The 17,216-nt window shown below is 39.3% G+C and overlaps 1 protein-coding gene across 1 annotated transcript in view; it reads left to right on the forward strand.

Annotated features, from left to right (window-relative positions):
- LOC124545912 (ubiquitin-protein ligase E3B) overlaps positions 1–17,216 on the forward strand; it is a 273,159-nt gene that overhangs the window by 33,444 nt on the left and 222,499 nt on the right. The window contains exons 3-4 of the mRNA XM_047124876.1: positions 4,037–4,364; positions 16,017–16,205. Coding sequence (XP_046980832.1) covers positions 4,037–4,364; positions 16,017–16,205 — 517 coding nt within the window. The remainder of the gene's footprint in view (positions 1–4,036; positions 4,365–16,016; positions 16,206–17,216) is intronic.

Genomic DNA, 17,216 nt, shown 5'->3' on the forward strand with positions numbered 1-17,216 from the left:
GTGATTATTCCATATTCTGAAGAAACTGTTCCATTGTGCACAATGTCTTAGTTTTTTAATGCAACCCTCTGCATTTTTAAAATTAGATTGGATGAAGGCCAGTTACCAGCAGGATCTGTGATGGTCTGTCATAATATTGCAACTTCTGTAGGAGAAAATTGTGAACTGCAGAGTGAATGCTTTTTACAATAAAATACTAGTTGGCTGTATTTTGTTATTTAAGGTTTCTATAATCCGACGTGTGAATTGAAAAATAATGTGTTTCATGGAGAGCTAGTCTTATAATCCCAATTGAGTCCAAGTATCTTATTTTGAGAGAGGGGCGTGACAGTTCTTGCATACATAATTTTTGTCAGTGCTGTCAGGAGGAAGTAAGTAATGGAGCTTTTTGTGAAGTATTCATATCTGACTTATTAATGTGCCTTGTAAAGGGGTCTGGCTGACAGTAGTGTATTTCAGGCCATGTAGAAATATCATGTTTGATAGTGATGTGTTGCGTATGTGGCTGAATACATTATATATATGTGCAGAACTGTGCTTGAGATATTGTCAACTAACTAAAAGTTTTTAGTTTAGAGGGAATTACATACATTCTTAATTTCTTTGGAAGAGCTTGGAATAATTTAGCTGTAAATATGAGTCATTGCTTCTTGCATATACAGTTGAACTTTCTTATAACGACATCGGTTCAGTGACAACTTGCCTATAATTTGGTGATTTCTATGGTATGGCCATATTCCTCGTAAGGAACTTACGTCTCATCCTTGCTTAATATGACAAATATATACGTATGTACCTTGTATATGTCATTTTCAGCCTCAGTTAGCAGCAATATTTTCCAAGACTTAGTGTACTGTTGTTGCAACATGGCAACCTGACATATCATTCTCTCTGCCCTTCTGTCAACAATACGAGCCGTATAGGTTCCTCACCTCACTATCATCCTAGCCCATTCATGCTACAGTAGTGGTCAACACTATGTGATGTCAGTTTCCATAACAATTCGTTATGCAGTGCATGCATTTTAGAACAGCATGGCCAGTGATAGAAAAGTTTTAATGGCGGAAGAAAAAGAGAAAGTGATTCGTTAAGTCGAGAATGCAGCTAAAAAGTTGATGTGTATATCAGTTTGGCCTCGTAAATTTCATAGTCCAAACGATTTGGAAGAACAAGGATAAAATTGCTACTGTGTTTGAACAAAATGGACATAAAATTAAACAGTTATGGAAAGCTGAAAGGAGCAACACGGATGAAGTGCTGCTTAAGTGGTTTAAGCAACAGAGAGGCATCAGTGTACTCATTAGTAGACTTCTCCATATGGTGAAAGCAGAAGAATTTGCCAAGAAATTAAAAGATGAGGAATTTGTGTGCAGCAGTGGCTGGACTGACAGGTTCGGTTCAAGCAACAGCACAACATTTCTTTTGGCAAAGTGAGTGGTGAAGCCAAAAGTGTGAATACTGAAACAATTCAACAGTGGCTCACTATCATGTGGCGTACAATTCATGAAGGACATGCAGACAAGAGAGGCGTTTTCTTTAAACTGACACATGACAAAACACTGAAATTCAAGGGCAAAAAAAGTGTTGGTGGCAAGTTATCTAAAGAACGAATAGCAGTTCTGGTTTCTGCTAACACAGATGGAATCGAGAAGAAAAAAATACTCATCATAGGTAAATCAGAAAATAATCATGTAAGCTGAAATAGAAGGCGTTGGGATTGGGAGTTGAGAACTCAGAAAAGGAAGATACTGGTTCTTGTTTACAACTGTCCAGCACATCCTGTACTCTCTGGTCTGGAGAATATTAAACTCATTTTTCTTCCTGCAAATACAACAGGCTTATTGAAGCCCATGGGCCAGGGAGTAATTAAGAGTCTGAAAAGCCACTATCGTAAGCTCATATTACTGAAAATGATACAATACAATGAGAAAAGCAGAATTCATGTATTACACTGATAGGTGCCGTCAGATGGAGTACCAAAGCTCGGAGCTAGGTCATGCGGGAATCACAACTGAGGGAATAAATGCTGCCGAAACTAAAGACACATTCGATGACATTGATGACCTGCCACTATCTTCTGAATTGCTGCCTGAAATCAACTGTGATATTCTCAGTCAATGCAACTGAAATGTATGCAACAATAGATGATGTTGTTGTTACATCCTAAGTACAATTGAAGAGGAAATTGTAAATGAAGTGAAGAATTAGGGCCACAGTGACCATGAAGTGAGCTAGAGAGGTGAAAAAGAAGAAGAGGAAGAAAGAAATAAAGTGCCTAGCCCTACTGTGAGTGACACTTTAGAAGCCATTAGAATTGTGAACATGTTCTATGAAGCTAGGGAGGGGAGCAGAAAAATTGCAAATGAAATAACGATCATAGGACATAATTTAGAAAGTGTGTAGTGGACTTGACTCCTAAGTAAAGATCTTTGGCGAGTACTCTACATATTACTGTACATTCTATTTTCAAGTAAGCTTAAGAGTGAATACTGAATGTAAAATAAAAGAAGGCTAAACAAGTGTGTTTATTTCCATTTGTCACCACAATATGCTGAATATATGAATCTCGGTTACAACAACACTCATTTATAACAACGTAACTTTTAAGGTCCTTTGAAAGTTGTTATTACCAGGTTCCACCATATTCTATTGCTGTATCCCTTAAAGTGGCCATACCAGTCTTCTGTGCTTCTTTAAGAAAATAATTTTTAAAAAATAAAGAACAGGAATCCAAGAGGCAAGTCTGATGTAGTCTACCTATTTTATTGTGACAACACGTCTATTAACAACGCGCCTCTTATTTGCTTTTTTTATGGCTAAACATAAATGTTGTAAAATTTTAATGTCTTAAAATTGTATCATCAATAAGCAATATTACTTTTTTCAAAACATATCCCTTGTATAAATGGAACTGTAGTATTAGGTGAAAGTCCAACCTCAACAACTTTGCTTTTCTCATTTTCATAGTTTTTTAATGATTTTTGTTGCTTACTTCTCCATCTTCTTATAATGATATCAGTTACAATGACCACTTGGCTATAACTTCGTGATTTCTGTGTTACAGCCGTATTCCTCATAAGGAACGTAGTCTTATCATTGCTTAATACGACAAATGTATATGTGTGTGTCTTGTATATGTCATTTTCAGCCTCAGTTAGCAGCAATGTTTTCCAAGACTCAGTGTACTGTTGTTGTAACATGGCAACCTGGCATATTCTTGTCTCTGCCCTTCTGGGATAATGTTTTTAGTTGTTGGCTATAGGGGGCAGTCAAATGAAAAAGAAATAGTTGGAAGAAAAAGTAAATAAACTGTTTATTATTTTAAGTAATCAGCATAAGTTTTAAACAGACGTATTCTCCTTCAGGGAAGGCCCACATGTAACCGAGGTTGTTTAGACTATGCTGCAAAAGTTTTGCTGGGAAGCCCTTACACATCCTGCATACTGCGCCAATCCCTCCCCATGTCATTTCCATATTTTTGGGGTTGTGAAAAAAGGCACTTATGGTTGTTGATTTGGTTTGGATGAAGAGGTGCACACCTGGGTATAATCATGGTTTCATAGGCGACCACAAACATTTTGCCATGAAGGCAATGACTGTCTTGTATCAGAGAGGAATAAATGTATTAACAGTTATGACAATTCCCTTTGAAATAATAAACAGTTTACTTACTTTTTCTCCACCTACATTGTCTTCATTTGACTTACCCTTATATTTACGCTTTCAGCTTAGACTTGGAGACATTGCATACATTTAAATTCTCGGTATCTCACATAAACCCATTTTAAGTAAAAAACATTGATACCATATACATCATCACGGTTTCCATAATTTTGTTTTTTATAGCGTGCAGTTATGTGAGTTCCACATTTGGAACCTTCAGTTTGTGCACCTGTATTTCTGTTGTATCTGTTTCTATTCTGAAACACTAAATGTTGAGTGGTAAGTTCTTATACGCCTACAGACAGAAGTCTCATTTACTATACCTGTTGTTTGTGTTTGAAATGAATAACTTTTTTTACATCATTTATTTCAGGTATTTAGTTTCTAGTCTTGAAAGTGACTCGGTGAAGCTGAGCTATGTCGGTGTAGCCTTAAATAAAGAATATGCGTTGGCCTGGATCTCTCATATGAAGACTATCTTGTGGAAATGCTGCATTTACTTGGATGATCTGCATCCAGAATACCCAGCAGATATGTGCACAATGTTGTTGTATCTGCATACATTAGTGGCCTTTACATCAACTAATACGTGGTTCATACTAAAAGCAAAGCATATGGAAGTGCTGAAATCTGGAATGAATCAACTTTGTGCCAATATTATGGGACATTTGTTCAACAAGGGCTTTTATTTAACATTAAAGGTACATGTTGGAAATATTGTAGATCAAATTATATAACTTAGTTATTCTTGATAAGGTAATGTACTAGATTTTTAAGAACAATTTAAGAACGTGCAGTAACTGACAACAGATAGGTATATGTTACTCACATTTTTATTGTGCTGTTGCACCATTTGTTTGCATATACACAATTGACACTGTGTAAACTTTTTTGTTTTTGTGGGGTGTGTGAACCTAATTGTATTGCTTGTTAATTAAAATATGTAATGTAAATATACAGTTGTAATTAACTGTGTAACTTGTTGGCACATATTTATCACAAAGTTAGATCTGTTTGGAGGGGCAGTGTAAGGGGAATGTGGTAAATGTATAACATGGTTTACACAAACAACAAGTGTATAGTTAGAAAATATGATGGTGTAATTATAGAAACAGAATAGCCTCAAAAAACGATCTAAGTGTAACTTAACATAATTTGGTAAATGTGAATACAGTCCTGTATTTGCTAGGGAGATAAGTAAAATGTGTTGAAAAGTGATGGAGTGATCAAAAGTTGCTTTGAATGCAGTGTCACCTGATACAGATTGGAGAGAAATTGAGCCAAAAGAAAATTAATATAAAGTCAAAAAAGTTGAACAAATTAGGAATTATCTACAAGATTAACATAAATTCACAATGGCAAAAAAAAAAAAACACTGATTGGACGCACTTCTCCTGGAGCCAACTTTGGACTGTTTTGGTCCACTCGTGGTGTTCTTTGATTCCTGCTGCTTCTTTCTTCTGTTCTATCCAAAATTTTTCTTCACAAGACCGCTGCTGCCCCTGAGTCTTGCACATCTTGATTTTTACAGTGTTTCTGTCTTTTGTGTCTTCCTATCTAATAACACTTGTCAGAAACATTTTTATTACAAAGAATATGAAGAAATATGTTCTTTCCTAATTAGAAAATGAACTTGGCTTTAGGCCATCAGCCTCAGTTTTCCTGTGGCACACTGCCTTTTATCTGTCAAAATCCTTGAAAATGCCATTATTGCTTAGCCTTTTGTGGGTTAACTTAAATATTCTGCAGATTTAATTTTTGAAAAATAATTGAAAATGTACAAGGCGTTATTACAAGTGGCCACAGTTCATTTCAGAAATCTAGATCTGGGAAATGAAAGGAGTTTGGCTGCATTCAAAGTGATGAGTTGTGCTTGAACACACAGAATCAAATTCTGTTTTTTGGCACTTGTATTTCTGCATTGAGGAGTTTTGATAGTTGTTGGAAGTGACTTCTTGCCTTTCAAAGTTTGTGAAAGCCTGTGCATTGTGTTTTGTAGTAATTCAGGTGAAGAAAGGCATTGTACTTATAAAAACAGCACAAATTCTTTTTGTTATATCTGTGGAGAATGAACTCCAAAATTGCAAAAATGGAAACTTAATCATCTTGTAAAGAAGAGCTACAAACATTATTTAAGTTAGTGAACAGAAATAGAATTGGGCTCCTCCACATAATCTGTTTGTCATGTACTAAACCCCTTACAGGCTGGTTGTAAGGTTCACATCACATGTCCCTTGCTGTTCCTATGATTTTTGGAGGGGGGGGGGGGCAATGGATGACACAGTGGACTGTAATTCTTGTCGGAGAAGAATAATTGGAATCCGCTTGAAATCAAGAATAAAGGTCAATATTCTAATTTACCATCTGCTAAAAGACCTGTATGTCACAGTGAAGAATTTCTGATACCTGTGCCTCCTGACAATGCAACTATGAGTGCAACAAATACAATGGTCAACATCCAGGAGACAGTCAAGGAGATATGTATGCTGACCCAGCATTTTAAAATCTCTGTGAATCAAATATGCTGCAATTTTTACCTTGGTGATCTTGTTGATGATTTAAATTTGTCGAAGCAATAGGCTAAGATTTAGCTTTGACATTAAAAGCATGAAATATTATTCTTTACACTATGAAAGAGGCTTTTTATTGTGACCACCATTTGTTTTCGTGAATATTGAGTTCCTTATGGAGACTGTTGGCCAAAATTTCAGTGTAAATGAGTGGCACTCATCCAAAGATTTCAGGAAAGTCAATCTGAAAAACAGTGCCTATCTGCAGTAGGAATAAATTTCCTTCTGTTCTGTTTGATCATGCTGTTAATCTGAAGGTGATATGTGGGAACTTTAACCTGCTACTCACTCTTACCCAGTTTGAGAAATACAAGTGGCATACATGTGGCAGTCTGAAGTTAACTGCATTCCTTCTTGGCATGGAGCTTGGGTTAACAAAACAAAGCGCTGCTGCTTCCTATGAAAGTGGGTGTCAGCAGAGACAGGGAGTGAAAGAGAGAGAGAGAGAGAGAGAGAGAGAGAGAGAGAGAGAGAAGAAAGAGGCGTTATTGAAGGAGGAATGGCCTGCTTGAAATGAACTACTGGCTGGACACAAGAATGAGGTGAACACTGCTCTTGTTGATCCCAAAAATGTGACATTACTTTTACTGCACTTTAAGGTGGGTCTCATTAAAAACTTCTCTAAAGCTTTAGACAAAACTTCAAATGGATTCATGTACCTGTGAGAAGTTTCCAAGGATTGATGAAGCAAAAATACAAGGAAGAGTATTTACAAGAATGCAAATTATGGAATTAATGTCTGATGAATGTTTCCGTGATTTGTTGAGTCATGTTGAAAGAGTGGCATAGCTGTCTTTCACAAGTGTCTGCAAGAACTTTTTAGGCAACCGTGAGGCAGGGAAATGTCACAATGTTGTTCAAGAACTATTAATATCATACCGCCTTACTGGATGTAATGTGTCACATAATCTACATTTCTTTAATGATCATTTGGACTTGTTCCCGGATAATCTTGGCACCTTTAGTGATGAATATGGAGAATGATTTCAGCAGGACATTTCTCAAATGTTAGCAAGACAAATTGAGTACCACCACATTGTCTGACAACTGCTGGTCCTTATGAAACAGTGTTCCTGAGGCAGAATATCCAAAGTATTGGAGAAACCAGAAGGAAATGTTTTTAGAAATGATTCCACTCCTTTCTTTACTCTTATGTTACTCATTTCTTTGATTCTTTTGCATGCTGCAGGTTGTTTCTTTCCTGGAAGTCTTATTGTGAGAATTGATCATTTTGTCAGATACTTATAATACGTAGACTGCTGGAAGCATTTACCGAACCATTTATTACATGAAAACTGAGGCTGGCACAGAAATTTTGAAATCAGATCTGGATGTAAGGGCAAATTACCTTCCAGGAACAGTGTGTATTGTTATTGTAACTGAAAGGAGGATTGTTGTTGTTGTTGACCAGTGTAATAATCGCCTGTAGCTTAGTGATCTTAGTAAACTATTTTCTGCATAAGTTACCTTTTCTACTGAGCTTTTAAAGTGAGTAAATGTTCTCTTTGTGAATGCTGTGTTGACAGCTTAAGTTGTGTTTTAAGAATTTTGACCCTTGACCTTCATATAACATCTGACATTCTTCCACGTGTTTTGTATGTTTTTGTGGTCTGCATAGTAGGTTTTTCTTGGCTTAAGGTTTTCCTTGGGACTGTAACTTTTTCTCCATTTCTTCAGTTCCTTTTCTTGATGGTAATGCAAGGTTTTTGTAAAGCTGTGTCACTGACAGTTAATTTCTTAGCTCAATCTCAGTTGAGCGTACCTTCTTTTTGTGAATATTTTTCGTTACATGGAATGTCTGCTGCACTTTCCTGACACTATTACAGTTCACAATTCAGTCTTGTCCATTTGGTTGTCTGATTTATTTCACATACATACTTGATATTATGAACCTTTACTGTTTTTCTATTCTGTGTGAAGATGTATTTTGGGCTTTTGTTGTTTCTGGTGATGTATGTTAACTTCTCAGATGGCAATCTCTCCTCCAAGATTTTAACTTGTGTGTTTCAGTGTCCTCTAATAATTGCACAGCATCAGTCAATGCTAAGTTGGTGACAGGAATATTCTTTTTCAGATACAGAATGTTGTTCCATAGATGCAACCATTCTAGAGTGGTCTCTCTGGAGAGGCCAGACAGACATGTTTCTGAAGAAGGGCAACAGCCTTTTCAGTAGTTGCAGAGGCAACAGTCAGGATGGTTGACTGTTATGGCCTTGTAATGTTAGCCAACATCTACATCTACATTTATACTCCGCAAGCTGCCCAATGGTGTGTGGTGCAGGGCACTTTACGTGCCACTGTCATTACCTCCCTTTCCTGTTCCAGTCACGTATGGTTCGCAGGAAGAACGACTGCTGGAAAGCCTCCATGCGCGCTCAAATCTCTCTAATTTTACATTCGTGATCTCCTCGGGAGGTATAAGTAGGGGGAAGCAATATATTAGATACCTCATCCAGAACCGCACCCTCTCGAAACCTGGACAGCAAGCTACACCGCGATGCGGAGTGCCTCTCTTGCAGAGTCTGCCACTTGAGTTTGCTAAACATCTCCGTAACGCTATCACGGTTACCAAATAACCCTGTGACATAACGCGCCGCTCTTATTTGGATCTTCTCTATCCCCTCTGTCAACCCGACCTGGTACGGATCCCACACTGATGAGCAATACTCAAGTATAGGTCAAACGAGTGTTTTGTAAGCCACCTCCTTTGTTGATGGACTTCATTGTCTAAGGACTCTCCCAATGAATCTCAACCTGCCACCCGCCTTACCAACAATTAATTTTATATGATCATTCCACTTCAAATCGTTCCGTACGCATACTCCCAGATATTTTACAGAAGTAACTGCTACCAATGCTTGTTCCGCTATCACATAATCATACAATAAAGGATCCTTCTTTCTATGTATTCGCAATACATTACATTTGTCAATGCTAAGGGTCAGTTGCCACTCCCTGCACCAAGTGCCTATCCGCTCCAGATCTTCCTGCATTTCGCTGCAATTTTCTAATGCTGCAACTTCTCTGTATACTACAGCATCATCCGCGAAAAGCCATATGGAACTTCCGACACTATCTACTAGGTCATTAGCCAACGTGGCATTTCCATGCTGGTACTGTGAAAGGCTGAAAGAAAGGGAAAACTACAGCCACTACTTTTTTCTTGACTGCTTGCGGCTCTACTATACAGCTTACTGATGATGGCATTCTTTTCAGTAAAATATTCCAGAGGTAAAATAATCTGCCATTCTGATCTCTGAGCAAAGAGTGCTCGGGAGAATATCATCACCAGGAAAAATAGAGTGTAAACACAGAATTAAATGGGGATAATAGAGAAACAGGCTAATAATGAATAAGAAAATAGGAATGTGTGTGAGCTACTACGAACAGTGTAGTGAACACACTATTGTAGCCAAGACAAGACATAAGCCAACACCCAACACAGTTCTACAAGTTTATATGCCAACAAGCTCCACAAGTAAAGAGTCAGGAAGAATGTATGATGACATAAAGCAAAATTCAGGAAGTTACATAAGACAAACATTTAATTGTGATGAGTAACTGGAGTTCAGTAGTAGGAAAAGGAAGAGGAAAAATAGTAGAACATGGACTGGGGCAATGAAATGAAAGAGGAAGCTGCCTGGCAAAATTTTGCACAGAGCATAATTTAATTGTCGCTAAGATTTGAGTTAAGAATTGTGTAAGAAAGTTGTATAAATAGATGATGTCAGTATACACCGGAATGTTTCGGGTTTATTGTGGGTACCGGTGTATCTCCAAGAGCATTGGTGGATGCATTGTGGTGCAGTCGTTAGTGTCACTGGCTTACGTGGGATGGGTACCAAGTTCTTCTGGTAAAGGATGTCACAGCAACAGAAGAATTCATCAACTGGTGCCAGTGCATTGAGGAAATGCAACAGAAAAGAGTTGGATAAAAAACCATATGGCCGACTCCTGAATGTGGTCTCTATGGCAGTTGTGGATGACCCCCATGAGCTCACCTCTCTCATATACCAGGTTGTAAGAGAAGAGAGACAGCATTTTATGGTAGCCATAACTGTCAGACTGAGTAAGCAAGAGAGAGCAGCCTTAACTTTCCAGCCCATATAACAGTAGGTAATAGAGAATGTTGACAAAGTAGTGTATCGAACTTATGTATGTATCTCTGCCACCAGTCAGCTGTGCCAAAAAGAATGGACACGGCCAACTCAGATTTATGCTGCAACTGTTAAATGACAAACGAGCACCGAAACAGTGCAGGTACAACCAACTCTTCTGCTAAATATAATGCCTAACAGAGGAACAGACCTTTGGAGGACAGAGAACAACACATAGTTATGTTTCCACTGTGGAAGCTCTTGACACATTTTATGCTAAAGCAGAAAGAGAAGACAATTTTTTCAGTGATGGTTCCATTCACACTAGTCAACTGCATATGATTGTAATAGATCTGAGGGAGAAAGCTCATCGCCATACCCTGGATGAGCCCCTCCCCCCTTTCATGCACACTTTAGCTTTTCAGTGTCATTGTAAAGAAGCACTAGCCACTTGTCTAGCTGCCAAGTTCAGGAAGATTAAGCAAGTTGATTGTCTGTGGAGTTGAGGCTGCCACAGGTGGAAAATCTTGCCTGGATGACAGTTACCTCGATGTCAGGAAATCTCTTTGGTGTAATCAAAGGTGACCAGCCTCTTCAGCCTGTCAACTCAGGGACTTCTGTTTCTGTGATGTGGGATGCTATCACTTGCAACTAAAGAAGACTTATGTTTTGTGTTATTAAAGCAATTATGTTGAAAGTCGAAAATGTAAATATAACTGACTGACAGTAACATGTATTTCAATAATGACTGTTCTTTCACTTCATCGTTTTGTTAGAGCATAGTCATAATGTTCTGTTCAGATTGGACTTCTTACAGGCATTACGAATGGTCATAGACTGGAAGATTAGAGCTTCATCTTGACTAAGCCCTTTCAAAGATTTCTGTGGGCAGTGGTTTGCCGTTGAAGACATTTATATCCCACCATTGACAACGAGTCTGGACAATCTATTAAACTGTGAAGTTTTTATTGACTGCAAAATGCCACTCGTTTTCCCAGAAGAAAAATATATGCCAGTGACAGTCATAGGCATTGTAGACACCCAGCGAGAACTTTAAACACTAATTTTCATCAGCAGAAACTACTTATCCTTGAAGGTATGTGCATAGGGACAGCTGAACCAGTTGAGGAATGGCAGCTTACTGTTGTCAACAAAGAGTCATGCTCCACTACCATTTCATACAACATAAGGGGGGAAGCTACTATCAAACTGCCAGTAGGATCTGGCCTGACCGAGGAACAACATAGATGAGTGATAGTCATTCTATGCAAATTTTTGAATACTTTCAAATCTGGAGCAATGAAGAGACAGACTAAACGACCTTTGGTAAAACTCTGTATCAATGCTGGGAATTATCCACCAATTAGCTAGTGTTCATATAGGTTATCACCATCTGAATAACAGGTAATGGGAGAGGAAGTGGAGAAGATACTGCAAGATATGATTACTGAACCTTCAGAGAGTCCTTGGTCCTCTCCTGTGGTAACTGTGAAGAAGAAGGAGAAGGAGAAGGATGAGGAGGAGGACACATGGCACTTCTGTGTTGACTACTGATGACTGGAAAAAATTACGAAAAATATATATCTACCCATTGCTGCACATTGACGGTATCCTGGACTGCTTGATAGAAGCAATGTATTTCTCTACAGTGGACATGCAGCATGGCTACTGGCAAATCGAAGGTTGATGAAGCCAAATGGAAAAGACTGTGAACATAACTCCTGACAGCCTCTGAGAGTTCACAGTTATACTGTATGGACTATGTATTGCTGTAGCCTTCTTTGAACATATGATGGACAGCCTGCTTTGTCACCTTAAATGGATGCATATGTTTGGTGTCTGGATGGCATTGTAATGTTTTCAAAGACATTTGAAGAACATTTAAACCACCTGAAAACCATATTGAAGTGTGCTTAGACTGTAAACCTCTGCCAAAATCTGGAAAAAGTGCATCTTTGCCACCCAAGAAATACAAATCTTGAGGCACCGAGAGAATGGCAGTGGCATCTGTTCTGATTGGGAGAAAATAAGAGCAGTCACAAACTTTAACAATCCTTGGCACAAATGTGATGTGAGAAGTTATCTCAAAATATTCTCGTACTGCCACCGATTCATAAAAGACTTTTGTACCAGGCACATCCCTTGCAAGAACTAGTGCACGGAGGTGTCAGATTTTCCTGGTATGAGGTGCGAGAAAGATCTTTCCTTGTCCTTAAGGTGGCACTGACGTCATCTACAGTCCTCAGGTAGTATGCCAAGAGTGCCGAAACAGGATTTCCTACTGAGGCAAGGGGTTATGAAATAGGTGTAGTTCTAGTACAAACCACAGAAGGTGCTGAAAAGGGAATAGCTTATGCTTCCCTAGTACTTTGAAAATCCTAGAGGGGCCACTCCATAATAGAGAAAGCTCCATCTGTATTCATTTAAAAAAAACTCACGGTAGTGACAGAGTATTACTCTCTGCGCTGGTTGACTAGTCTGAAGGGAAGGATCTGTTGGTGTGACTGAGGAGATGGGCACTGAAGCTTTGGGAATATGTTGAGTCAGTGGTATGCAAAAACAGGTGCAAACACAAGGATGATGGCTGTCTTACAAGGAATCCTTTAGCAGAACACTCCAGGGCAGACGAAATCTTAGTCGTTGCTGCATTAAATGGTATTACTGCTGAGCAGGGGGAAGATACAGCATTGCTGAAAACCATAGAAGCATTGAAGAATGAGAACATGACGAAAGAAGAATTCCAGTTAATGAACAGAACATTTAGTATTCCGTGCATCTTCATCAACTGTGTCCGCCCTCGGTAGCTGAGTGGTCAGCGCGACAGAATGTCGTGCCTAACGGCCCGGGTTCGATTCCCGCTTGGGTCGGAGATTTTCTCCGCTCACGTACTGGGTGTTGTGCTGTCCCTATCGTCATCATTTCATTCCCATCAACACACAAGTTGCCTAAGTGAAGTTGACTCGAAAGACTCGCACCAGGCGAACGGTCTACCAGACGGGAGGCCCTAGCCACGTGGCATTTCCGTGTATCAACTGTAAGTATTTTTGTTAAAGAATCAGCTACCAGAGGCACAAAAAAAATTTTATTTCTGTGCCAGTTTTAGCCACGTGATGCTCTTCTTCAGAAGATTGGAATTCTTGCATTATTAGTGAGTGCCAAAAATATGGAGGTGTGTGCTGCACAGTAGTGTAGTCATATGGATCATATATGTTTACAAATGTGATATAAGAGGACCAAACAACAAGTGGAGAAATCATGCAAGAAGAGTTCTTGCTTGGTTTCTACACTTGTTGTTTGGTCTCCGTATACCGTATTTGTACATGTACTATGTTCCATTTGACAACAGTACTATGCTACATATTTTTGATGCTCTCTAGTAATGTGATAATTCTAATCTTCTGAAGAAGGGTGATAGGTGGCTGAAATGGGTAAGGAAATAAAATTTATTTTTTGCAACTCATTGTTGGTATTTACAAGAAAAAAAGGGATATTGCATTGCCTGTGTTATTCCAGATTACAATGCAAAGTTCCTTTGGATGTGGATGCATGTCCGAAGGAACTTTACAGTGTAATTTGGAATAACACAGGAACTGCAGTACCAGATTTATCCTCCGACAGTGGGCAAGCAACTTTCAAGTGAAATGTTTCCCCTGTATGGGAATATATGTAATGGATGTACAAATACAGGTTGTGGACACATGGTTGACAACATATGAAAGTTTGGGTCTGGCTGTTAGTTGTGCACAGATAGCCAAATGGTAAGGCAACTGCTTGTGATAAGCAGGAAATCTGAACTTGATCTCCAGTCGGGCACAAATTTTCTTTGTCGTCATTTGATTATACAGTTGACGGTTGTCCATATTTGTTGTTACAAATACATTTCGTGTACAAAAACAGAACATCGTCTTAGAGGAAGCACGATCTGATGGGGCAAGAATGGTTGCTCATCATCCCATCTCATCTTTGGCCAGCTATCTTAAAGACCCCTACCCCCCCTCGAACACCCCCGCCTACCCCCCCCCCCCCCCTCCCCCAACACTCCGACATTAAACAGAATTAAATGCAGGTATCACCGGCCGGGCCTCTATCGACCTGTTTAACACTATAGATACCACTGTAAGGAATGCTAGCAAAGGAAGCACATGTCACAGTTACCTTTGAGGCACGTAGCACAAATTCCACCTTTAGCAGCACCATCCCATCAAATTAGAATTGTCCTCTCAGGGAAGCTCCAGAAGCTGACAAGCAGAAATTGGTGGATAATAAACTGCACTGACTACCTCACCCACTGTACTGTCACCAAAACTTTGTCGACCGCCAAAACTCCTGAAACTGCGAGGTTACTCGAGGAAGAAATCATTTTGAATCGTGACTCGGTGTGTGACCTCTGATCGTGAAAAAGTTTTGCAGGGGAGCCTAGTATACCTTTCAACATCACTGCCGACCACACACAGAGAAATGGCTCCTCAGAATACTTCAAGATGTCCTCTCATTGCACGTCACATATGTAGTCGAGGATTACAACACTTAGAATGAAATTTTCACTCTACAGCGGAGTGTGCGCTGATACGAAACTTTCTGGCAGATTAAAACTGTGTGCCAGACCGAGACTCGAACTCGGAACCTTTGCCTTTTGCTGGCAAGTGCTCTACGAACTGAGCTACACGAGCCCGACTCACTCTCCGTCCTCACAGCTTTAATTCCGCCAGTACCTCGTCTCCTACCTTCCAAACTTCACAGAAGCTCTCCTGCAAACCTTGCAGAACTATCACTCCTGGAAGAAAGGATATTATGGAGACATGGTTGGGCCACAGCCTGGGGATTGTTTCTAGAATGAAATTTTCACTCTACAGCGAAGTATGTGCTGATATGAAACTTCCTGGCAGATTAAAACTGTGTTCTGGACCGAGACTCGAACTCGGGACCCTTGTCTTTCGCGGGCAAGTGCTCTACCAACTGAGCTACCCAAGCTGGACTCACGCCTCGTCCTCACAGACGAGGTACTGGCGAAATTAAAGCCGTGAGGATGGGGCGTGAGTCCAGCTTGGGTAGCTCAGTTGGTAGAGCACTTGCCCGCAAAAGACAAGGGTCCCGAATTTGAGTCTCGGTCCCGAACACAGTTTTAATCTGCCAGGAAGTTTCGTATCAGCGCACACTCTGCTGTAGAGCGAAAATTTAATTCTAGAATGAAATTGATGTGACAATATAATGGTAAGACAGAGATTACAAAACCAAATTTTAAACATTGAGACATTTCCAGGGACAGAAGTGGTCTCTTACAATGATTTACTAGTTATCAAACTGGAGATTAAAGGCGAAGAAATTGCAGAAAAGTGGGAAATTAACGAGATACGAGCTACATAAATTGAAGGCACTGGAGGCTGTTGAGAGTTTCAGATTTCAGAGATGAAATAGGGATGACAGCAGAGGATCACAAGTAAAGAGGGAAAGACCGTGTGCAAGACCCTGTATAACACAGAGAGATATTTAATCCACACGTCGCAACCCCTCTAGACAAGCTGCAGAACCGTGTGTGCGTGTACAAGCATGAGTGTGAGCACTTTAGTTCAAAAAAGGACTAGCACAGTTGTCATTCTTGTTTATGTGACTTTTGACGAAAATAGATTTTCGTTGTTTATGTTCTTGTTCTTGTTTTGCAGTTATTGACTCCTCTTTTCTTTTCCAGACACTGTTGATACGAGGTCTTGGACGTTCAAAAGTGACATTGAAACATGTGTCACTATCAGCAATTATAACATTAGCACTGCGGCCACTAGTATCTGCAAATTTTTCAGAGAAACTGATGACAATGTTTTTAATACATATTTTGTGTGTGCCAGGTCTAATTCTACATTTGCAGAACCTAGCTCCTGAGGTAATAAATAATTTTGCTATGTACTTATTTTCACATTTATCGAATGTACGGGGCTCTTGTCATTGACTTAGTGTGCAGAAGACAGTGCCTGGGATCATGACCTTCTGATTTTGTGGGGCAGTGAATGTGTACCGTATTTACTCGAATCTAAGCCGCACTTTTTTTCCAGTTTTTGTAATTCAAAAAACTGCCTGCGGCTTAGAATCGAGTGCAAACTAAATGGAAGTTCTGTAACATGTTGGTAGGTGCCGCCACAACTAACTTCTGCCGTCGAATATATGTAGCACTACAGAGGCATACTTTGCAGGCACAAAGATAAATACTGGCGCCAAAACCTCTGCGTCAGTAAATAAATTTAAAAAAAGGTGGAAGACGAGATTTTTTCTCCGCCCCGAGTTTCGACCACTGCATTTTCATACATTATCCAACAAAGTAAATACAAAATCCGTATTGTTCATCTTGGAATGTAGCAGCCTTTCAATATACTACAAAAATCCGACTTGCAAGACTATTTGTCAATAAGGCCAACTCTACATTCTGAATTTTTTCCTACCTGTGACAAGAGATGGTTGCTGATAGGAACTTTTATGAATTGCGAATCACATGCAGTATTCTCTTCACCATAAGAGTAATACGAATATAAACATTTTTCCATGTATTCTTTCGTGTTTGCTGCTATCTCATTTAAATCCTGTCTGCCTAATAAACTACGAAACTAGAGTGAGACAACAGCAAATACGGAAGAATATACATATCCTGCCATGTTTATATTCATATTATTCTTACGCCGAATAGTGATACAGTCAGAAATGAAGCACGACAACTGACTAGATTTTTAAATCTAAGATGACTCTAATTTCTGTGCAGAATGTAATGTACTAAAGAGGCGTCTGCAAAGATTTTCAAACGGAGAAAATTTTCGCTAAACTCTCGTTCAGAACATCTTCTATCACACGCAGTCTATTATTTGGTTCTTGTTGATTATTATCAAAGAAAGCAGCAGTGTAAGTA

This window comes from Schistocerca americana, chromosome 1 (genome assembly GCF_021461395.2).
Source record: "Schistocerca americana isolate TAMUIC-IGC-003095 chromosome 1, iqSchAmer2.1, whole genome shotgun sequence".
NCBI classification, from domain to species: domain Eukaryota; kingdom Metazoa; phylum Arthropoda; class Insecta; order Orthoptera; family Acrididae; genus Schistocerca; species Schistocerca americana.